Source organism: Heterocephalus glaber, unplaced genomic scaffold, assembly GCF_053883595.1.
Source record: "Heterocephalus glaber isolate CG9 unplaced genomic scaffold, H.glaber_assembly_v1.0 deba00001673, whole genome shotgun sequence".
In the NCBI taxonomy this organism is placed as follows: domain Eukaryota; kingdom Metazoa; phylum Chordata; class Mammalia; order Rodentia; family Bathyergidae; genus Heterocephalus; species Heterocephalus glaber.
Genome location: NW_028258410.1, coordinates 11,650,051 through 11,674,354, shown reverse-complemented (window position 1 = coordinate 11,674,354; position 24,304 = coordinate 11,650,051). Strand labels below are relative to the sequence as shown.

At 44.3% G+C, this 24,304-nt stretch overlaps 1 protein-coding gene across 15 annotated transcripts in view; it reads left to right on the top strand.

The window, feature by feature from the left end:
• Positions 1 to 23,032, top strand: part of Stx16 (syntaxin 16) — a 28,076-nt gene extending 5,044 nt beyond the window's left edge. For 2 of the 15 annotated variants that reach the window (XM_004840943.4, XM_004840948.4), the window contains exons 2-9: positions 3,615 to 3,626; positions 10,518 to 10,625; positions 11,034 to 11,174; positions 11,991 to 12,156; positions 13,120 to 13,211; positions 13,708 to 13,851; positions 15,004 to 15,084; positions 17,421 to 20,388. In XM_004840943.4, coding sequence (XP_004841000.1) covers positions 3,615 to 3,626; positions 10,518 to 10,625; positions 11,034 to 11,174; positions 11,991 to 12,156; positions 13,120 to 13,211; positions 13,708 to 13,851; positions 15,004 to 15,084; positions 17,421 to 17,525 — 849 coding nt within the window. In that variant the 3' untranslated portion in view covers positions 17,526 to 20,388. The other 13 variants (XM_087197916.1, XM_087197914.1, XM_004840944.4 and 10 more) reach the window with 11 other exon arrangements.
• Positions 23,033 to 24,304: the final 1,272 nt, after the last annotated feature.

Here is a 24,304-nt window from a genome sequence, read left to right as displayed (position 1 = left end):
AGTCTGGGAATTTAGGGTGAGTCTGATCTGCTGTGGACTTAATCTTTTTAGACATCTTTCCTCTTATTTGTAAATTGAGTTTGAGTTAGGTGATTTTTAGTGGCTCTATCAATTTGATAATGTTTTCTCAAGTTCTGTTTTAATACATTCTTTCTCATGACCAAAGCACAGAGCCTTAGCTTTAATTTTGAAAAGGAGAAATCCGTAGTCAACCACGGTATTGTGGCTGTCAGCCCAATGTTGCTGGCAAAAATCCTTCGAAGTAGCTGAATCTGTGCAAAAGTAACTTTGACATTCTGTCAGCCACATGTGCGTGGTAAGGCAGCAAGCACCTCATTCAAGCGTTTACTGGGATTTTGGCTGCAGGAACCCGAAAGGGCTTTATGAAGTTAAATAATCATTTTGTAAAAATGTGTGAAGCCTTACATGAATGAATGAAAAGTGGAAGTTGAGTTGCTGTTCCGATCTCATGAGAAGCTGTGTGGATTCATGTTTTTTCTTTATTTTTTTAAAATCTGGAATGAATCAAATGCAAGGGCTGGAGCTACTTTGTGTTTCCTGCCTAATCTATATTCTGCTCTAAAATAATGCATAATCTATAAATGGAAGCTAGAGTTAATTGGTCTTAGATTAGTTTGAAACTAGCACATTATTTTTAATAAAATGTGTGCTTTATGAGAAAAAAATTAAGGATTAACTATGATTATAAGAAACCCGAGATCCTTATTAAGTCTTTTTTTTTTTTTTTGAACCAGGGATTGAACTCGAGCCTTGCGCTTGCGCAGCAGGCGTCGAAACCACTGAGCTAAATCCACGGCCCTCCTTATTCAGTCTTCACTTCATCATTAGTTAAGATTTATTGAGCACTTGCTGCATGCCTGGGACTGGTCGAAGCCCATTCCCTGTCAAACCTTGTGTCATCCTCACTGTCCAACAGGTAGAGGCCCACGGTACAGTTAGAGAGACCGAGATGTAGAGGAGTTGGAAACTCAGCATCGTGCCCTTCGTGAGTGGGGTTCCGGGGCGGAGCTCTGGCCCCCTTGAACCAAGGCAGTCTGCTCGTGTCCGACCACACTGCGGCCAGTTCTCTCCCAGGACTTGGGCTGTAGCTCCTGGAAAATGGAAGGACTTAATATTAAAATGCATTTTATTTTTCTAGCAATAGAGGAGCATCTTTATCTCTCTTTACAGCCTTCCGCAGACAATTTTAACTTGCCCATCAAAAATTCTCAAGTTTTAGGTCAGGCTGAGACTGTTGGAAAATCAGTTCTCTGTCTTTAGAATCCAAGTATGAAATCATTGTACATTTCTCTTTAGATCTATTTGCTTTTCTGCTTTTAAAGATTCCATTTGAGCAGTGAGAGTTACTTGAGAATAAGGATACTTTGTTGGATAAAAGTGAAGCAAACTTTTATTTTGGCAGTAACAGAAATAAAGTAAATATCACTATAGCATAGACCTGTATTTCCAACTCATTTCGGTCAACTTTTCCAGACTTGCTGAGTAAACACAGATGGGTTTCCACTTCCTTTTCAGTTTTATGTAGAAAGTTCTTTAGATTCTAATTCCTACATGCTACTTGGAGTTTTCAGTATTTGCTTGATTTCATACCATTGGCAGGTCAAAAACCTAGATTTAAACATTATAAAGATTTAGAAGGTGATGATGTGCAGTAAATGTGTTTTCATTCCACTGTATTTTGGTCTTTCCGGATGGTAATTCTAAATATTTTAATTCAGATCTTGACTAAATTTACTGGTAATTTGGGGACAGGGGGAGTTTTGAAAGCTTTCTGTTTTTAAGCACCCAAATAGGGGACCAAGGGGTTCTTTGGAAAGATGGCCTGAATTTAATTCTGGATATGGTATGGGAGCTGTCCTTCACAAGTAATTCTCAGAATTGTTAATAAAATTAGGGAGCTTCAGAGCAGGGTGGTAAGAGGCCTGGACACCTGGGGCTGTCCCCTGTTAACCATTAACAAGCTGTGTGACTTGAGGGCATGTGTGTATACATTTTGAAGGTTAGTTTTCTTATTTGTAAGAAAAGAGTTGCTTCTAGCCCTAGAATCTCAGGGATCCAATTTTGCCTCTTATCATCCGGTAATCGTAGAAATCCAAAGATCAGGATGCCTGCGCTCGGGTAATAATCCAGCAGCACAGGCTCGCAGCAGAGGTTCTGACTGTGGTCTGTAGTGATGGTTTGTGCAGAGGTTAGTACCAGGGAGCCTCTATAGAACGGGAAGAGGCCGCTGCTGTGCAGGGGTGGGGGTAGGGGGTTACCTTGCGTTTGGTTTTATTGATTAAAGATGTCCAGGTTCTCTTTATGGAAATGTTAAGCCTTTAGAAAGTACAAACATTTTTCCTGTTTAAAGTAAAAGGTAATGAGATCAGCCATTGACCCCATCTTCTCTATCAATGTCCAAGCACTACCGTCACATCACGGCAGCATGTGTGTAGAAGTAGTTCTTTGCTCAGCAGCTGTAGGGGTGAGGAGGGTTTTCAGCATTCTATAATATCACCTAATTGAAGTATTACACGGAGAGTGTTGTTTGATTATATTTTATTGTTAATCATTGTGCAATAATATTTTGGCTCTGATAGACCAGCTTCATTTGCACTAATTTTTAAATAAGAAAGTTGCTTTTTTTATGCTCTAAATTTATGGCTAAACATAAAAAACAGTTGATTATTGAAATTCACCACTAATTATTTTTGTGATCAATACTGTAAAAAAAAAGGCTCCTAGTTTAAATTATCTGTCATTAGTAACTGTTCAGAAAATAGAGTTCTACCTTCATCTAAAAAAGAATCTTTAGTTTTCAATTGAAACTTAACCCTCGGGTGCCTGTTTTCCTTCGTCTTTCCTTAACCTTTTGTTGTCTGGTTTGCTTGCTTTTATAATAGCTTTATAAATAACTGTGTGTTTTTTAGACTAATAGTATTACATGCCAAGCAAATGGTAAGAGTTTTTCTTTAATTTTCCCACCTGTGTCTCTCTGGGAGACAGCGGTTTTCCAGCTGTCTCGCTGTGGGCAAAGCTGCGTCTGCGGGATTTAATTTGTAGGGCTCTTACATACGTGGTCACTCAAATACTACCTCGGTGCAGCCATAGACAATTTTGTGGGTTGTTCATTTTGTAATTGTGCTGCATTTGCAGGGCTGACTTACATGTTTAAATATGCATTTATTTGACATAGTGGCATTACATTTTAGCTTGTTCTTTTCTGAAAGAAATTTAGAATGTTGAGTATTGTATGTGATATTTGTTATTTATGAAACAGGTTTGCAATATACTTTAGTGAAACCAAAACAAGTTTATTTTGTTTCCAATATGTTTTAATTTTTACAACTATTTATTGCTGTTTCTTACCTCATTTACTAAAACAACCATCACAGTAAATAAAAATATATATTGATGTAGCTTTTTTTTTTTTTAAGAAAGGGAGGACGAGAAGGGGAAATTTTGAAATGCCTTGGCTAGTGGATCTTTGTTTTTAGTTAAGAGCTGCTAAACACCTGTTTTCTCACCTGATGGTGCCTTGTCTGTCTGTCTGCACATGCTTCCCTTCCTGCTCTCCCTACCTGGACGGCCTGATGGCAACTACACATCCACAGGAGCTGGACGAGGTACTGTGCTTTGCATATTTTTATGTTAGGGAATGTTAGTTTATAAGATCCCTGTTTCTCCAGTCTCTGGTCATATGTAAAATGGTAATGGAGGTTATACATATCTTAGCGTTTGTTTTGATCACTTTATAACGTGTTTAACAATGTGGTACTTAGAATTTGTTTAGTGCATCCTCACACCATGTGAACTGACCATTTAGAAAGATTTAAGAGCATTATTCACTGCTCTCGGGAAATGTCTCCATTTTGGGAGCAGTCGAAGCTGAGCATTCTTCTGAACACGCCAGCTGCTTGCCATGGGATTGTGTCAGTGGCCCCCCCGCGTTCTGAAGGGGTGCAGTGCAGCAGCTCAGGTGAAGCGAAGGTGGCGTGTCCGGAGCCCCCGAGGAGGACAACGGAGCCTGCGATGGAGAGGAGGCTGGGGTCTCTGGAGCCCCTCATTCCAGAGAGCAGCTTCCTCCTGCCTGGCCGCACACCTGTGTTCTCACCGCTCAGCAGGGTCTCACCCGAAGCGCAGAGGATGCCTGCCTAGTGCTTATGTTGGCAGCCCACCCAAAAGGGCAGAGGACATCTGCGAGGAAACTGCGGTTGTTCCTGTCTGTGTGTCTGATGTCCATATTAGCCGTGAAGAGGCAACAGTCTTTTTCCTGAGGAGAAGGTTCCTTGTTTTAATTTATCAGTTTGTACAATAAGGCAGGATTAGGATCACTGCCTTCAAAACCTCCGAGCTCCTAATTAGCAAATTAGATCCACCTGTAAAAGAACCTAAACTAGGGGCTGGGGATTTAGCTCAGTGGTTCCACCACCTGCCTCCAAAGCACTAGGTCCCAAGTTCTATCCCCGGTACCCAAAAAAAAAACAAACCCCTAAACTAGTTGATAACAGCAATAGACTGGAGCACAACTTAAATATTCTTCACTAGGAACCAATTAAATAAATTACATAGCCGGGCAAGGTGGCACACACCTGTAATCCCAGCACATGGGTGGCTGAGGCAGAAGGATCCATGCAAGTTTAAGGCAAACCTGGACTACATAGTGAGTTCAAGACCAGCCTGAACTACATAGCCAGACCCTGTCACAAACAAATAAATTACATAGTCTGTGCCCTTGTAATGGTTAGAATGAAGCCTGTCTATGAAGACTGCATAATATGAGCTTCCAGGCACATGGCCAAGTGGGAAGGAAGCTAAATGCATAATGGGGTGATGTGATTCCTGCCCCCCAAGTAATATTTATCCTTGTGTGTGCCTTAAAAGATTCTAAAAAGATACTCAAGAAACCAGTAACAGTGGATACTTCCCAAGAAAAGTCTAGGATATTAAGAGAACTTCCTTTCTATGGCAAACTTTTTCTTAGGGTGAAAATATATTTGTAACCATGTGCATTGATTACTTTTGTCACAGAAACACAACCTCAGCCAGCAGCTCACTGAGCAGGTGGTGGGCAGTCAGGCCGGCGTGGGAACTTCAGCCCCATTCAGGCGTCTGGTTGCCAGCACCGAGCCTGGGCATGGGGCCTGAAGGTGTGAGTTCACTCTGGCTCACGCACAGTGGAGCTAAGCATCTCGAGCTCAGTGGGCACCAACAGATGTGTTGACCAAGCTGGCATAGGACACAGGCAGCTTAAAGGTGGATGTGAGCATAGATGTTGGTCTTTACCAAGCATTTTACAAATTTAGAAGTTATGACTCCCCTCTCCCCCAAAAGGCAGTGTATGATGAGGGGAAAGAGCAGACACTAGAAGGACTTACCATGAAGAGACAAGGTTGCAGGGGAGAGGGCATGGAAGTGGTCCTCATGGCCTAAGTGAGGGTCACTTTTTGGTCCCATTCTAGTCTTTCCCACTTCTTCAAGTGGCAAGTTCTAGAAACTGCCCACGTACCATACAAGCCAGCAGGCCCTTCTGCTTTTCTTAGGCTCAGACTCTGAGTGTTTAAGGGGGATCTCCTGCTCTGACCAGAGACCCAGGGAAGAGCCCCTGTCAGCTCACACGGGTGGAAATCCAGCCTTCTGTGTGGATGCTCACAGCTACCCCATCCCTTCACACAGTTCCCTTGTTCCTGAGTGTAGCTTCCTGAATTGTACATGTCATGTGTTAGTTACCTCATTCATTCATTCCATCCACTTGAGTGTTGACACACTCAGCTAACTGTAATTGTGGACTTATTCTTGTGATGTCCCCAGTGCTGACCCAGGAGCTGGGGATGTGCTTGGGCGTGGTGTCCCGAGGCTGGCTTCACTAGGCCGGTGCAGGGCTCACAGTGGTGTTTTCTGGGCATGGGAAACACCCCGTTATTTAGGCTCCTGGAGAAAGTCACGTGCCTGGTGGCTCCTGCTCACCCAGGGCCCCCCGCAGACCACCTGTGCCAGCTGGTGCTCACCTGCATGCTGGAGACGACCTCTCACCCTCAGAAAATGCTGAGGAGAGTAAAGTGTCCCCTGAGGAGGAGGCGACCTCTCCTGTAACAAACTCCCAAGCTGTTAGTTTTTAAGATTCAAAGTGGAAACTATTTTTTAAAGGAACCACAAGATGTAAATGTCAGGCTCCAAAACTACACAGCTGGGGAGGGCAGGGTGATGTGGTAAACAGCTGGGTCCACCCCACTGGTCACGCTGGGTACCGCTGAGCAAGCCCCAAGCCCACACTTGTGAAAACGGGAGCCCCTCTTCTGAAGCAGACCGAGTCCATAGGAGTGATCAGCACAGTACTGGCATGGCCCATTGTTGACCTTTTCTTCTTTTGTTGGTGTATTAGTTTAGAGGAAAGAAAAGTCAGTGAAGCTAGCAACATTAATGTCAGGGTGGTAAGTGGCATGATTCTCAGGGTTTTTTATTTCTGTAATTTTTGTAGTTTGAAGTATTTTTAATAATTTCCTAATCAGAAGTGGCAAGTATTTTGATCACAGTTTAAAAAGATACAGGGCTGACATTGCCCGATTCCCTCTCATCTGCCGTTTATCCTCTCCTCCAAGAGCTCAGGTTTCTTGAGCCCCCGTCTGTGCACAGGGGGTGAGTGTTTGGGTGCGGGGTGCTGTGCTCGTCCTTTGGCCTTGTCACTTGGGACCCCCATAGCGGTGAAAGTCGCCGCACTGCAGTTTTCACTGTCCCTTCAGGACTTCTTAAATGCTCCCTGACCGACAGTGCAGAAGTGTCAGTATTGTCCTCATTCCAGGGCATAGGGCTGAACTTGGCTGAGCTTTTTAGACAGAGAGAAAGCGTGCCTGACTTCCCAGTCTCTACGGAGATGCCGATGGTTTCCAGATCTTAAGCACATGAAATTAGCCTACACGTAAGGGCAAGATGTCGTAAGAGTAGAAGGCTATACATTTGGGACAGCCGGATTGGTAGGAGAGGGCATTGTATGTATGTCCCTTCCTCAGGGTAAGGTTACACTGTGGTACTTTAGAAGGGACAGATGTCCACATCCGAAATGAGCCAAGAGCCAGAGTCCAGGTGAGTGAGAACAGCACGAAAGCCTTTGGAGTGAGCTGTAGTGAGGCTCCATGGGAGCTCTTCTGCATTTCCCACAGGAAGGTGACTCTGGGCTATCTTGGAGGGCCAAGCTACAAGTCAAGGACACAAGAAATCTTCAAGTTTTCATTCTGCTAAGGGTAGCTTTTATAACATTCTTTTTCTTATTTAAAAGATGTGGAAAGATTTTTTTTTTTAACCTTCAAAAGTATGTTTAAGAAAAAGTTAACAGCCAATATATTTTTGGAGAGGGGATTGAGTTGACATTAGGGAAGAAAATCATAAATCTGGCAATTGTTTAAGGTCTGTATGGAATAGGATGACAACTTGAAAATTTACATATGTGCTGGGTCCTTACCAAATAAGAAAACATGTTTTTAAGTGGGAAGTGAGGTTCTGGAAGTTGAAAGGATGATTATTTTGCACTTAACATGTATTTTTATGTTCATATTTGCTTCCATTGTTTTCCCTTCTCGAAACATGCTGCCTTCTTTTTTCATACATACTGTGATACACATTATAAGTCACTATCAATAAGAGAAATGACATTTCTGAGGAGAGCAGCACTTCTAGCATGATGAGCTATGGCTGTAGGGTCTATCATAAAGGGGACAAATTATTTGCTGTTCAAAGTTTGCAGTCCTCAAGAACCAGCGGTTCTCTCGCAGAGGCAAAACCCGAGGAGGGTAGTGTATGAAAGCTCACGTCCTGGAGCGTCCCCTCATTAGTGGCCTCCTTGGGACCCCTAGAAGAGCTTTGTCCCCAGTTTAGATTTATATCTAATTTTTGGGAACATGTATAAAACAAATATATAAAATGTATATATAAAATAAAATAAAGTACTATTTGAAAGAGTTGAATCCACCTCAGTTGGCTATTCATCTGTGGTTTATAATTTGTACGTTGTTTTGAATAAAATGATGCTAGTCACAGTGTAGGTAAATTTAGATAGAGCTGTATCATTTTCTATGTCTCCTTTTTAGTTTAATACGTTTTTGTAAACAGCAAAAACAGTAAGATTTATTTTGTTCATGAACTTAGAGATAAAGTCACTATAAATAAAACAAGTCATTATTCTACTGAAAAACAGTATAATAGAACCTGGTGGATTAGATAATGAACTGGCATTGTGGAAGTTCTGTGATTCATCGCGGGTAACTAGGAGGTTTTAGGGTTTGCTTTGTATAAACAGTCGGATCTCCGCACGCCCAGGGCAGTACCTCAGTCCAGCGCACCGTAGCGGGGCGCTTGCCGGGCGGGCACTGGCCACGTGGCTTCTCCTCCCCCGTGGTCAGCGTGCCCTGCACAGAACTGGGTACCGCTTGACTTCGGAGCAGGACTAGGGGGGAATAGAGCTCTGCCTCTTAAGTGTCTGGCGGCAGTCCCCCGCCCTCCCTATTCCGCCTGCTCTGCAGATGGCCCCGCGCTGCACGGCACGTAGGCCAAGTTTATTGACGCTTACGTGCCCGCTGGGGGCCTATCCTATGGTCCCTGTGCAGTTGGTGGGGAATTAATCAGAGTACTGGGTTTTGTTGCTGTTCTAATCTGATGGTTTGTCTTGATTCATTTTCTTAGCAAATTGCAGTTATATTTCATGGGCCTCCCAGAGTGATTGACAGCTGCAGGGTGGAAGGGGCTCCTGGAGCCCACCGACCCGGGTTTTCATCTGCTTTCACCTCAGAGCTTAGTGGCCTCAGGCAAGCTACTTAACCTCTCGGTTTCAGTTTCTGTATTTGTATAGTGGAATCATAATTCCTAGCTCACCTAGTTTTTGTGAGGATTAAGATAAGAATTTAAAATTCCTATTAGTGAACTCTTACTTAAAAACAAACAAAAGGTAGAGTGGAGGGTGAGAATTCCACTTCAGGGATGCAGAGCTGCAAGCAGTGCAGGTGTTGATGGTTCTGTTCCGGACAGAAGTGACACTGGGCCCCACTGGCTGACCAGCCTTGGTGGTGGGCTCTGGTGGCCTTAATCCCAGCGCCCAGGGGCTCAGGCAGTGGTTATGTGGCAGGTGCGCCCCTGAGTGGCCTGGGCACCCCCAGGCACACGGGGCTGAGAGCAGAGGGAGGCTTATGTGCTATTTTTTCCCCTTCATCTGTGGGTTTTTGAATTTTACCTGTTCCTTTATTGTTTGGTAAGCAAGTATTTACCAAATTAATAAAAAAATAAATTTATGTAGTTGCAGGGAAGAAGAAAAAGCAATACAAATTCCTCACCCAGTTTTATAGAACAGTACAAAGTATTATCTGTAGAGGACTTTTATAGATTGTTTACCATTATATTTTGATTATCATTCGGATCTTTTGAAACTACCCTTTAAAAATTCTGAGCTCTACCCCGGCGCCTGCCCTGCAAGTACAAGGTCCCGAGTTTGATCCCCAGTACCAAAATAAATAAATAAATAAATTCTGAGTTCTGGACCCAGGCATGGTGGCTCACACCTGTAATTCTAGCATTATGCGAAGCCTAGGCAGGAGGATTTCAAGTTCCAGGCCAGCCTGGGCAATTTAGAAAGTTGGCAAGACCCTGTCTCAAACCCAAACAGAACAAAAACAAGCACTGGGGCTAGAGCTTAATGCTAAGGCCCTGGGTTCAAACCCCAGCACTGAAAAAAGAAAGAAAAAGAAAAAAATAGCCTTGTGTTCCTGAGGCTCCCTCAAGATGCTGTCAGCCCATTCATAGCCTCCAGGCAAAAGCAAATCATGTAAAACTGCAATTTCCCTTGGATTCTTTTGAAAGCTTGCTAAGGCAGTGTATTACACAGTTAAGCAGGGGATGGGGGGAGCGAACTTGCAGTATCATTTCAAAGCAAGGGACGATGTTGCTGGTGGCCAGCCAAGTGAGGAAAGAAATGACGGCCTTGGGGTCAAGGTGAGATTTTAAGGGTTGCTCTTGCCCCATGGGGGCTTTGCCCACTGGTTCAGGCAGTTCCTTCACACACGTTTGTTAACATGTAGTCAGTGATCTCAGGACCAAGGTAACTGGATCAGCATTTCTAAAACTAGCTAAGTGAATGTCAGTAAACCTTGCTACTATCAAAAATGTTCTATCAGTTCCATTTGTAGCCTAGTTATTTGCTTTTACTTGTTTCTTATCACATTAATTGCTGAGGTTCATGCCTTCTATCATAGTTCCAGTTCTAAGAGGTCTTTCTTTTAAGCATCTTCTGTTGACCTTTTCATTACATTTCTGTAACCAGATGAAGTCAGATTCGTGCTCACAAGGATATGTCCAAGGAAATTAAGAACTGGTGTATAAAGAGATAGAAACAATCCAAATCCTAGCTGTATGAAAGCAAATCCCTTTATTCTTGCATCCTATATCCTCTTAGGGAATAACAGTTGAAAGGAGGTAAGAGTATCTTTTTCTATGCTGAATCCAAATAACCCTTTTAATGTTCGTGTATTTTTCTGTAGCTTGCCGATGACCGTATGGCACTGGTATCGGGCATTAGCTTAGATCCAGAAGCAGCCATCGGTGTAACAAAACGGTCACCTCCAAAATGGGTGGATGGAGTGGATGAAGTAAGTTGAATGTTAGTTTCACGGTTTTGTTTTTTATGTGATAATGGCAACATATTTCAATATATCTGCAATATAAACTAATTTGGCTAGAGGGTATATATCTAGAAGTACTTAACCTTTGGGTTTATTCATTTTACCTAACATAAGAAAAGGTTTTGTGTATGTTAATGATTTTGGCCTTAGTTTTAACATTGGTAGTAACTTCTTGAATTATAGAAATTAAACTACAATAAAGTAGGGATTTTATAAAAATTTTCTGGTAATTTAAATTAAAATTTGCTCACATATCAGGAAGCCATCAGGGTTCCCTGCAGACCCAGCTCTGTATTCTGAGTGTAGCTAATTGTCTTTGAGGCAGACAGATACCTGCCAGGCGTCAGTGGAGTTCTGGTGACTTCATTTGTTTAGATACAATATGATGTTGGCCGGATTAAACAGAAGATGAAGGAGTTAGCCAGCCTTCACGACAAGCATTTAAACAGACCCACCCTGGATGACAGCAGTGAGGAGGAGCATGCCATTGAAATAACCACTCAGGAGGTCACACAGGTGAGGGGGAGGACTGGTTCCGGGGAAGGGGCGGCCACCCCAGAAGCCACGAAGTGCCGCCATTCTAACGCAGCTGGCAGGCAGCTTCCTAGATTTCCGCTTCCCAGCCGGAAGTTCTCAGCCGGGCTCCTGGAGGCCGAGAGGCCCACCAGGTGCAGCAGCGTGTGTGTGTGACGTCTTGGAGGCGGGGCACTATTTTTCCGTGGCTGGTTTGTGGGCAGATGCTACTCTGGGCTGCTTAAATAAAAGTTGAGCTCAGAATACTCCTGAATTCAGTCATTTCATTTAAAACCATGTGACTTCTGTTAAACACTAGTGCTTACAAATTTTACACGAAAATACAGTTCTCATAATTGAAAAGAAACTTAGTATCGTCTGGGCCTGGATGAGACTGGTGTTTAGCTTCAGTGTGGACGTTGGTGTTTGTTTAGATCTCCAGGGTGCTGATTGTCAGAGGAAGAGCATCTCTTGTGTGAACCCTGCTTCTTCGCATGGTTCCTCTCTTTTCACCCCTCTGACTCCAGCATTCTCATCCTTAAAAATGGGCATAAGATAAACTTGGACCTGCCTCCCACTGAGCTTGCTGGGAGAGGGTGATGTGTGGGGCGCCCGGCAGACGCTGTGCAAAGGGAAGCTGCAGTACAGCGAAAGTATCTGCGTGTGTGAAGGGAGCCTGGTTTCTTTACTCGCTTCCTTCTCCCCACGGGAGCTAACACACAGACATCCCCTCTCTTTTGCTCGTGGGAGAGCGGCCGAGGCTGGGGTGGCACCTCCGTCCCCTGCTCACCTGAGCCCTGAGGGCTCCTGTGCTCTCAGCTCTTCCACAGGTGTCAGCGTGCAGTGCAGGCCCTGCCGAGCAGGGCCCGGAGGGCCTGCTCCGAGCAGGAGGAGCGACTGCTGCGCAACGTGGTGGCCTCCCTGGCACAGACCCTGCAGGAGCTGTCCACCAGCTTCCGGCACGCACAATCCGGCTACCTCAAGCGTGAGTGCTGCCCAGCCCTACTGAAGGGATCTTTGAGTAGGGAAGAGCTACTTTTTGGTTTGTTGTGGGTTTTTTGCTTCCTTCTTGTAAATGTTTCACCACCTTTGATCACATTCACGCCTTATCTGACAAAAGGAGGCCCCTCCCCTCGCGGGCTCCGCAGGGAATGAGCAGGGAATGAAGGCCCAGCTCCGGGCACCACAGGGTAGTTCAGAACCAAGCCAGAATTTGAAAAGCAATCGAGCACATTTTCAAAACTTGTTTTCTAGATGTTGAGGCTAGGGAGCTGCTCCTAAATAGGTAGACAGTCACCACAGCATAAAGCCACATATCTGGATAGCAACTAGAGCATTTGAGAGTAGTTTCTAAAACCCCTGCCCTTGTCACCAGTCCCCTGAGCACACCCTTTCTTCCGAGCAGTTTGAAGCCAGCTCTGTGCTCATTCTACTTGCCCTGTAGTCACGGGTTTGCTTTGTTGCCCTTGGAATCAATGAAGTCCCCTAATCTATGTGCCCCCCCCCATCTTTCTGGTACTGACAAGGGGCATATTTGTGTTTTAATTTCATTTCTTCTGAAATTTGATTAGGCTCATTTGGAGTTTTTACTAGAGATGCTCCCGGAGAGAAATACCGGTGTTGTTGTTCATATTTTGTGACAGCAGTTAGAGTAACTATTTCTGTTTTCACTTAGAGATTCTGAGATGATCATGTCATTTTTGTTTTGGCATCAGGTGAATTTTGCACATTTAGATGGTGACTTTGTGTTGAATAACCCCCACACTTGCATGGTGTGTGTTTTAATGCTTTATTCTCCCTCACCCCACTGAAGATGGGCTTCTTTAAAGCTATAAGGAGATCCCCACTTTGACTGCTGAGCTTTACTCTAGATTTCCGCTTTTTCATGGTGAAACGGTAACCAGGACGGTTTACATATTCAAGTAAAGTGGATTCCTATCTGTGATAGGCGTGAAGAATCGAGAGGAAAGATCCCAGCATTTTTTTGATACATCAGTACCACTAATGGATGATGGAGACGATAATACTCTGTATGCTCGGGTACGTGAGGGGCGAAGGAATGACTGCTGTACATTTGCACTTTGTTCTGTTTCTTCCCATTTCTAGACCTCTAACCCCCGTGCAGTGCAAATGGAGCAGCACTGTTGGACTTGGGCGCCCATCAAGGGATCTTTGCAGCAGGCAGAAGAACAGCCATACTGTTTCTTCCTTTCCAAAAGCCCACAGGAGACCTTGTGACCTGCTTTCCAGAGCCTTCAGGAAAGCAGCATTTACCCCTTTCTCAGAAGAACACAGAGAAGCACAGGGCCATCCCAGAGCCCTTGCGTGGCTGCATGCTGAGCTTCTCTTGTGTCCCTTGCTATGGCCACAGTGCTTTGGGGAATTTGGATCTTTCCTATTAGGGAAAAATAAATGCTTATTTATTGTCATGTGTTTTATAGATATATTTTCTATAAGTTCATTTTCTTTGAATTACACCTGAAGTGGCACAACGTAAGTTTCCTAAGGGGGAAATTTTGCACTGTTGTCTTGCTAGGGCTTCACGGATGACCAGCTGGTGTTGGTGGAGCAGAATACACTGATGGTGGAGGAGAGAGCGCGCGAGATCCTCCAGATTGCGCAGTCCATTTCTGACCTGAATGAAATCTTTAGGGACTTAGGAGCCATGATTGTAGAGCAGGTATGTGGGTTGTCCACCCCATCAGTGTGTTCCTTCTCCAAAATCCTTCGATTGTGTATTTGTCAGGAAAAAATTTGAACCTGTGTGTGTACATAGTACATGTATATTACAAATGGTATAGACTACTATCATTCCCTGTAAAAATATTAGTAAACCCAAAGAGAAACCGAAGTTCTAATACTCTGCCCTGCCCCAAGGTACTCATGTGAGCACCCTGCTGTGGGGGCCTGCATGATTCTGACCGAGCCCAGCACTGATTCTGGCAATAGATAAGATTTCCTTTCTAATTTTGGCAGGTTATTGTGTAATGGCCATTGGAACCACTAGCTTTCAAGTACAATTAAATTGTTGTTCACTGTTAAAATCTGATGAGGGTATTTTATTATCTTGCCAGCAGGGATTTGGGTCCTGATCCCCCAGAAACCAACTGCAGAATGGAGTGTTCAGGCTAGGCAAGATCCAGTTACATTAATTACTCCTGTGTCCTGTCTCCCTGTGAACTGCTATCTCTCCTGACCCAGCATGTTTTCAACAAGAGCCCTATCCTCATATGCAGCTCAGTGGCCCCTTCTTCCTGTAAGAGCCAAGAGATTAAGTGGTTTTTAAAACTTCCCCTTGAGGGCCAGAGTTTTAATTTTGGATGGTGGATTGGAGCTTTCCACGCTCTGCTGTGCCCCATGGAGAACCACTGTCAGGTTTATAGATGTGACAATCAGTTTGCAGCCTAATTACCCCTGGATTGAGCTTAACTGGCATTCTCTGCTTACTTGAATCCAATATTTAAGCCCCAGGTGGACATCCAAGCTGGCCTTTTGCTGGGCAGAGCCTAGGTCCACTGAACCATATACTCTTTTAAGCCCCAGTAAGTCTGAAGATGGCACATCCTATAGTGGCTAAACCCAAGAAAGGAACCTCAGTTTGTCAGTATTTCTCATGAGCTAGACTTTATTGCAACTAACCTAGCACTCTGCCACCAAGTACCTCACACTGCTTGAGGGTGGATCCCAGAGTTCCCACTGTGTGCCTTCATCACACATTGGGTGAATTGCTATCTTATGGCAGATGATGTCTGTAATTTGCACATCTCGTGTTTGAACTTCACTTTCCCTCGTTGCAGTTGTTGATCACTTGTAACTGTCATTTATTACTCAGGGAACGGTCCTTGATAGAATTGACTATAACGTTGAACAGTCCTGTATCAAAACTGAAGATGGCTTGAAACAGCTTCACAAGGTAATAACATCTTTCTCTGGCTGAGAATTTTAGGAACTATTATCAGATCTCAAGAATTCATAAGAGGATTCTCTTCTGGCATAACTCTTAAGCATTTGTCTTTATGGTTGGCTATCAGTGCAGTTGTGTAAAATGTACACCATCATTTCATTTAAGGTTGACTGTGTGGGTTGTTACCATTTTACTGGAGTTTACCTTTCCACGTGTGCCTTGCTCCTGAGATCAGATGTTGCTGAGAACTCCATTCTGTGACAGTAACTTCTAAAAGGACTGGAGTTTTCCTCTTTTCATCCCTTCTGAGACTTCTTGTTTGGGGGAATCAACTGAATGGGTATTTGCTAAAATATGTGTTGAGCAATCTGTATGCTTGTTGCTGCTGACTCAGACTTTGCTTGTTGCGATGCCCTTCTGATGAATTGCTGGTAGAGTCATTCTGGAGATGATGAACATCTAATGTTCCCTTTAATTACCACATCATATCTGTGTGTTACCTTGAGAAAAGAGAAGTTTGTGGAAATGAAGTAGTGGGGCTCTCATTCTTTGCTAATGAGGTGCCTATATCAGGTTGTTTTCATATTACTTGTTAATTTCCTTCTCTTAAGAAAAAAACAGTGGAAAGCATCTTCTCATCATCGGTTATGAGAAACACACACAGCTGCTGTGTGCTGGTGTATAATTGGGCACATATTTTCTTTAAAAGGAATATAACAATACCTCACAGATAAAATAAATTCTATTTGTTTCCTTGTGTCGTTGAGATTCACTGGTATTTCTAGCCAAGTAAGAACACCTTTCCAGTTCACTGACATATTATGCCGTTATTCTTCTGAAACTAGTCACTTCCGGAGCAGAGATTGTCCCTAACAGCAGCTTCGGGCTTTCAGAACCCAGCCTTGCACAGTCTAACTGGAAGTCCTTAGCTGTCTTCGGTGTGCCGTTGCCTGGTGGGAGTAGAAATGAGAGCAGCACATGATGTGGAGAAATCTGGCCTTAGATCTGCAGGGGCTGTTTACGCATTTAGACTGACTTGGTCACCAAGCTGTGTTTATTAAAAATGGAAGCTAACTTTAGGTTCTCACTCTGTAATACCCAGGTTTTGATGTGCTGCTGAATTATGCATGGGTTTTGAAGTTTCTTAAATAAAAACGAGTGAAACATGTTTTTCTATTATAGCACAGACAAAGAGGAAAGACTTCTCTGCAGAAGTGAACAAATCTCGTAGGAAGTAGAAATTTTGTTTTAAGTTGTACTGTATAAATCGGAGAGGTTTCCAAGCGAGTTATTTGGTGTGGCTTCCCCAGTGCCCGGTTGTTTACTAGGGAGGAAGGTGTATTCCATCTTCTCAGACCCATGCCGGCATCGGTAGCACAGCTGGCCGTCCTTGGTTGTTGATGAGCTTCTCTGAGGATGCTTGAGCCATGGGAGTCGCTCCCACTGGCTATGCTCTTGAGGTGGCCTCCTCCTTCGGCTGTTTCCTCCCAGTTGAGGAGGGGTTCCTCCAGGCATCGGGTGGGCACCCTCGCCTCAGAGGTGGGACGGGACTGAATTCTTACCTGGTGGTTTTCTCCCCACCCGTCCTGCCAGTGTCTTGGGAGGGTGGGCCACCCTCTGCCTCTGGGCTTGGGACCCCTCCCAGCTCTCCTGCCCTCCGGTCTCCTTGCTCAGGGGTCTCTATCTGTTACCAGCAACCCTGGGCATGTTGGGGCTTCTGCATCCCAGGCTGGGTGGTGTAGCTGGCACTTCAGCGTGAGGTATTTAGGGAAGAGGTGTGGCGGGCGGGCCTCACCCCCAAGTTGAGCTTCAGGCCCCACCGCCATTGTGTCATCGTTAGCTCAGGGAGGATGCACCTCAGCTGGGCTGTGTCCGCAGATCCATGGGGCACACGTCCCCATTTCTAGTTCAAAGGATGAGCTTTTTGTTTGCCATCAAGTTCAGGGAGTAACACGTGGGCCTCTCTGGCCGTCAGCTCCATATTCCTGGTTGTGGTAACCGCAGCCAGCTGTCGCCTTTCGCAGGGCTGGAGCATGCGCGTTTCCAGACGTGGGGGCTCTGCCTGGCAGCCAGGGAAGCTGCAGTGGAGAGAAGCGAGGCAGCAGAGGCTGAAGAGCGGGGTCCATAGCGTCTCCGCCAGCCTTTGCCCCAGCGGTAGATTCTGAAGTGGTGTTTCCCCAAGTCCAGGTACATAAGGAGCGCCAGGGTCACGGAGCCCTTCCCTGACTGGCCGGGACTGCAGGGACACCACTCACTGTGCAGAAGAGCCAGAAGCCTTGCCAGGAAACAGGCAGGAGGCCGGCCTGGGCTTCTGGGAAATGACTGCCTTTCTCCTCTTTCTGTAGGCAGAGCAGTACCAAAAGAAGAATCGGAAGATGCTTGTGATTTTAATGCTGTTTGTCATCATCATTATCCTCATTGTTGTCCTTGTCGGTGTGAAGTCTCGCTAGTGGCCTTTGGTTCCTGTTGCCACCTCGTGGACGTCCCGGTGTGGGGGCTCAGCGTGCATCCGTAGCTGCGCAGAGGTGCAGCTGGCGGGCTCGTGGGCCCTGGGCCTCCGGCAGATTCCTCTCCTCCGGCGTGCTCAAGCGAGGGGAAGGGGCCTTTACTTTTGTTTGCCATCACTGTCGAGTCTTTAAGGGCCTTTGATGCTGTTGCATAACAGAGGTTTCTTCTGTGATCAGTTATAAAATATATATTTTTTAGAAAGTGAAAATGAGTTGAAAGTTTACAGGCACTGCTGAAGCTGTTCAGTGTTCTATGTGTATATGCTATTTTTTTAGCAGTTATGTCTGAGCAGCATGTTAAAATAATTTTTGGAAAAAATTTTTTAAACCATTTGGTTTTTAAGAAATTTGGTACCAAAAATTTATGAGTAGAGGCAAAAATGCCTCTTCATCTTTATATATTTTCCAGTTGAAAACAAACTAAGAAGTCCTTTAAGAATTTATAATCCGTTCCCCATTAACTTAATTTAGCTTTTCCATCACGGTTAACAGAGTAACAAAGTGTGAAAAATAAGAAACCATCATGATGTTAATTAACATATATAGATGGGCCAGTTAAAATAGCTTCGTAAGTTTAAATTAATTGTAAATAGAGTATTCCTCATTTAAAATTTTGCACTGGATTTTCTACTGTATACCAAAAGGGGTTACCCAGCAAAACCATCTAAATTTAAAAGTTGGTGATTTGAACGAACCTCACATTAAAAGGAAGCTTGACAGTGGTGTGAAAGTCCCCAGATTGAGCAAGTGTCTCTCGGGTTGTCCCCAGCCTCCGTACTCCACCTGTTACTTAAGCCCCAGCCACGTAATGACCTATTCAAACCAGACTCCATTTAATGAGCTGTGAATTTACACAGAGGCCATTTTAAATGGGTCACCCCATTTAGGAGTGCTGGATCTCAAATTATTAACCAAACATCACTCCATTTTAAAGTAAAATATTCCACCAGTGATTTGATTTATTGGTTCTTCCATTGCCACTTAACAGTGCCCAGAAAGTAGACGCACTCCTGAGGATTGTGACAATCTGATTGGGAAATCCTTTGCTTGTGTGAGCACAGATCAGATCGCCAAAGCAGGACTTTGTCGTTTACCTACCTATTATCACGTGTATGGTGCTGGAGTATAATCTTGGAACTGCCATGTGGGAAGTGACGATAGCTTTGAAAACTCAGTCGTTTGTGTTTTATTTGCCCTGTTTTAATTGATACCAGTATAATTTTAGTGGCTTTTGTGTAAGTTTTGATGGCTTTTTCATTGTTTCTTTTTCTCTTTAAAAATTTAAGAAGAGCATGACCCCATTAAATGCGTTACATTTTATTTAGGCCAGTCACGTGAATTGCCTCTTCAAGAATGGCTTTTGAAGTGGCTTCCAGAGATGTGCACTCAAGTCATCCAAACAGACCATGTCTTAACACCCAAGCCCCTTCCCAGGCTTCCTACCTCGTGCCCACCTCCAGGCAGCCTCCTGTTTTCTCACTGCTGCAGGTTGGAGAACTGAGAATCCAGAGGTGTGCCTGGCGTTCCCTGGTGGACGCTGGTTAGGAAAGAAGGATCGGGAGTCATTTCCTCCCTCTTCCTCTGGACAATAGGACTCGAAACCTGCAGAGTCCCAGCTGACTTTAACCCCACGGCGCACAGTCATTTAGACCAGCTGCTCCTCTAAGTGGGACTCTTTGAATTAGGGAACTTGCCTGGAGAACAATCCATGGAGACCTTGGTGGATAATTGTTAAAAGCTTTTAAAATGCTGACTCCTACCAACTCTTGAAGGACATTGACTCATTAAGAAAGGATTAGCACTTATTTATGTTTATTTCCCCAAAATAGAGTAATTTGGGTTGCCTCCCCCACAACCCATTTGGGTAACATAATGGACCTGATTAGAAATTGTTGTAAGAATCTCATGCGAGAGTGGAGGAACTGACCTCTTCAGTCTCAAGCTAGTACAGTGCTGCAAAGCCCCATCTATCTGCTGCAGTGACTGGTGTCCCAGGGTGGGAGATGTTTGGGCCAGCCTGGAGCTGGCCCCAGAGCCACGCCTGACTTATTGGGGTCCTTAAACCACTGTATTTTTCTTTTGAGCCTGTACTTGGGGGAAGATCAGTAGCATATGAGAAAGTAAGGGAAATTGATAATCATGTCCTGTACCTCAGGGTAATTCTTTCCCTCTGAAGGAGATGGAGTCCTTGACCTGCCCATAGTTGTGCCCGTTAGTCCCTGCAGAGCCATGGGGGTGACAATCATCCAGGCCAGACTCTCCGCTGGCCTGGGAAGCACTCTCCAGGAAGAGGCCCTGCAGGAGAAGGCTTCCCCTGGGCACCTGGGCCTAGCCCTGGGCCCCATTCCTTTCCCGGTATCCTGGCTGACTCCTGTTGAGTGGAGCTGGGAGGAAAAGCAGAAATTTTAATGTCAGTTTTGCAAAGCTCCTGATCTTTCCCAACACTGTAAAACTGCTGTCTGTCATTTTGTTCCTTTTGTGGGGGGGAGGGTTGCTGGCTGGGCCATGTCATGTGAATCTGTATATCTCTAATTTAACGGATTTACCTCCTCTGCTAATTGAGAGAGCATTATTTATTTGTTTTGACACAAGTGCTTGCAGTGTTTTATCCCAGCTAATGACTTCTTAAAGGTAATAAAAACCCTTCAACGTAATTGGTCAGATAAGACTTTTTTTCTTATATGCTTAAATAAAGCAATTAGTGAAGCGCTTCTATCCAAAATGACTTCTTTTGTCCTTTTTTAAAAATTAATTTACTGCTACTGGAAACTTTTTGTACAATAAAGCATTCATGCAGATTAAAGAACATCCTGTGATCCTGGTATTAATTTTAACGATGGGTCCATGTTTTCTTCCGATGCATTTGTAGTAGGGAGAGCCTGACAGATTCTGTGCTCTTTCTGGCCCAGGACTGTTTATTGTGTGCCTGAGGCCTTTGCCTCAGTGTCTGCAAGTCCATCTGTCTAGTGCACGCTTCCAGTGGGACCGATCTATCTGCTGTCCAAATACAAATAGGGAAACTGCCCAAAAGGCAGATAATTATTTTCCTTATGAAAACGTGCTTTCTGTACATACCAAGGAGAACATGGAAATCTTGAAGTGTAACTGTAGTGTGCCAGAAGTAATTCTCACGTACACGCTCCAGGACCCATGACTTTCCACAAGACTCTGAGTGTCCCCATTCCGTTACACCAAAAGTTGTAGGGACAATGTTTGTCAATCGAGCCCAAAGCCAGCCTGTCTCCAGGGTCCTGAGGGCTTGGGACAGTCTCTGTCACAGAGTCCTGACCTTGACACATGTGTACACCTGGTGGGAGATGTGGCTGTGGATTGTGATGGGTGTGCACTTCTTCAGTCAGACACTGGTGTCTGTGCGAGCTGTCATTCCGGGTAGTGTCCTTGGCAAGCCTGGCATTTAGTCCTGAGATGCTGCCATTGCTCATGGCAATTACCTTCAGAGCCTGTTGACAAACCACACAGAAGAAACGGCCTCTTCCTTTTGTGCCCTCACCTTATTCTTTGGCTAGAAATTACATTTCCCCCCAACATGCTCATCAGCCATCTCAGCAGATGTCTGTCACAGGGTTCAAGAGCATTCAGACTACTGGTAATAACATTGAAGAAGTCCTCCATCCAGATGGACTGTGGGGAGGTGTCCAAAACCCGTGGACATACAGGTTCTTGCATGGAAACCGCTTTGGTTATGTTCCCAATGGAGACTTTGCTGGCCCAGTTTTGAAATGGTGCCACAGGAGTGTGCAGATAAAATCCAGAACATCGCTGTTGGGCGGAAGACAGGGTAGCATGCCACTCCATATGCTGCTTGGTTTTGGTCGTCAGGGTCCCTGTTCAAGTCGTGTGGACCATAAGGAGAGAACTTTTGTCGAGGTGGAGGATGATTAGTTGGGTGTAGGGAAGACAGGACAGCACTAAGAATTCCTGCTTCTCAGTGTTGTTGGTTCACTGATTAAAAATGGTAAGTTTTCATTTCTTCTAGGCTTTCGGAAGGCAGACCTGACACACTTGATGTTACCCACACTGTAGAGGTCAGTGCTGTGATGCATCTGAGTGCATGCCTAGAGTTGTACATCCCTGTGTGTGCTGGCCCTGGAAATCGCCTGGCTTTCTCCCTAAATTCTCTTGACTGCCCAGGTGCTACCTTTAACCTTATGCCTGCTGTTTGTGTTTGGCCGTGTTTTGAAACAGGGAAAGCATCCCCCTTCCAGTTGATGGGTGTCGGCCAAGCTAATGTGGGCCCTGGGTGGCGGACAGAGACTGGGTTCATGTCAATGTGTTTCCAATCTAGAACTCAGAATTGGGTAGTAGATGCCACTGTGTGCATCTCATCCCCAACTCCATGCCACCCTCAGACAGATGTCCTTGTACCAGTCTGTGGCCAGGTTTTCTCACTATACAAAGAGACATTCCACAGAGCTAAATGGCAGAGACTGGTACACAATTATCTGGTCAATTGAGGCAAAGGAAAATAATCATTTGTCCAATTGTCCAAATGAGCTCTCTGGACTGTGCTGAATGCTCAGGATAATTGTGTGGTTCTCCACTTTAGCTCCATAATCTGGCTAAAATGGACCATTTAGATGAAGCTCCATTCAGCACAATGCACATTTAAATTGGGCTCAGCTAAAATAGAAGACTGGGTTTAGCATTTTCTGTTTGTCAACTATAATTCTATAATTGCTTTTAGCTAATCATCCAAATTCCACCATTAGTAATCACTATTTTTTTCATTTTATAGATGTTGTAATGGAGGCAAAGGGCTCCGGTGTGCATCATTCGGCCTCTTTTCTCAGACTAAGTGCTGAGGGAATCAAATGTTGTTTTTAACTTGTTCTGACCCAGGGCACCATAATAGACCTCTGCTTTCACCAGCTGTGGGGAACAGAGAACGTCTCTCTCCATGCAAACCTCCCCCCTTTTCCAGATGGTGAAACTGAGACCTGCCTGCACCAGAGCCCGCCAAGGTCACCCAGCGAGTGCAGCCCAGGGCTAGAACTAGAATCATCAGCCTTCTCATTTCCAGTCCAGTGCTATTTCTGCTTAGGCCATTTTAATTGTTCATTACTTTCCATAAAATTAAATGACCTTCCTCAAGAAAGATTTAATGGTCAAGATGTGATTTGGTAAAAAGCTTCCTCAAGGATTTTTTTCTTATTACAAAGATGAGACCAGGCTGTGGCTCCGAGAGATTTGCAAACAGTGGTGTGTCATTATCCCCGTTCAGTGTTGGTGTAATTGGTGTGAAGAGACTGCTGCTGCTGAATCAGCCTGTGCTGAACAGAAAAGAATGATTCTTTTGTGACGTGACTTGATGTATGTACCTGTAGGTTTGTGGTTGTTTATAAAAGGTATATGTGTACATAAAACACTTACTGAGATGGATGATGTCATTTTAAAGTTGTAAATAATAAAAAAGTCTCGAGCAAAACTGATTTTACAATTGCCTGAGAATGCGGTGCTTCATTTCAACACTACGCAATGGCTAGAAATTGATTTTTTTTAAATCCAATTAAGCCTCAAGGTTGGTTATCCATTTAAAAGGTCAGATGAGTTAAACAATGACAGTACCTTCGGTTCATGCTAATAATTAGATTTACATGGAACTTCAGTACTCACATTGTGCTTTGTGGATGCACATGCTCTGTCTGCACGACCAGGCCCTGCCCACGTCCCCAGCCGTGGTGAGGGTTCAGCAGAGATCAGGGACCCTGACTCAGTGAGTCCCAGTGGTCTCCAGGAGCTGTCACGCCTTCCCCTCAGACTTCTGGCATCCACTGGAGAGCCTCGGTCTCAGCAGACAGCTACCTCCTTCCCTTTCTGTGGCCTCGAGAATAACGGGATACGGAAAGTAGCTTCTCATGTAGAGGAAAGATACAGACACCACCTGGTTGCATGTACTGCTAAGTTTATAATGCAGTAAATAAACCTTGTTTTTAAAATAGTACTTTATAGTGGAAATTTACTACACATTCCTAATCTGTTAAAAAAAAGACTTGAAAATGTTCTCATAGGTAATGTTTTTATGGTTCTCATAGGTAATGTTTAAGTATTAGTGAATTTATGAAAATGTAGGGAAAACAGGAACCTGATTGGAATGCTTATTACTCTGCTTGGGTGATAATGTCACTCAAGTTTTATAAATCATTGAGAACAGATAAGTGATCTTATTTCCAATCTAGTATTATAATTAATATAAGTAAGGCTGTTGCATTTCAGTACTTTCTACCCATAACTACGACCCAGCTTGAAATACCGAAACTTCCAGACTCAGCGAGGAAAGAAAAATACTGAATTTCCTTCTCATTGCCCTGGGGGAGGGGCTCACAAGCTTTGGTTAGTTTTTGTCTCCCCTACACTTTCTCCACACTGCTTGGGCTGCCAAAACCCTCAGCAACAGATCTATGATCTTTTTCAAAAGATCTATATTCAGATACCACAGATAGATGTGTAATAAGCACAAGGATGTTTCTAGGGAAAATGTGACGCAGGTTGAAGAGTGAATCATTCTCAATACACTAGAGAAACGTACTGTTGAACAGGATCTTATAAGTGAAGCTTTTCCACAGAAAAGACTTTGATCAAAATAAGCATTTGCTTCCTCATTTTGCTTTCCCGTCAGTCTCCACTTGCAGTTTGGATTTGCTTAAAGGAATGTGGGACCACATTTGATCAGTTAATTATTTCTCATTTCCTTCCTGCAGCTT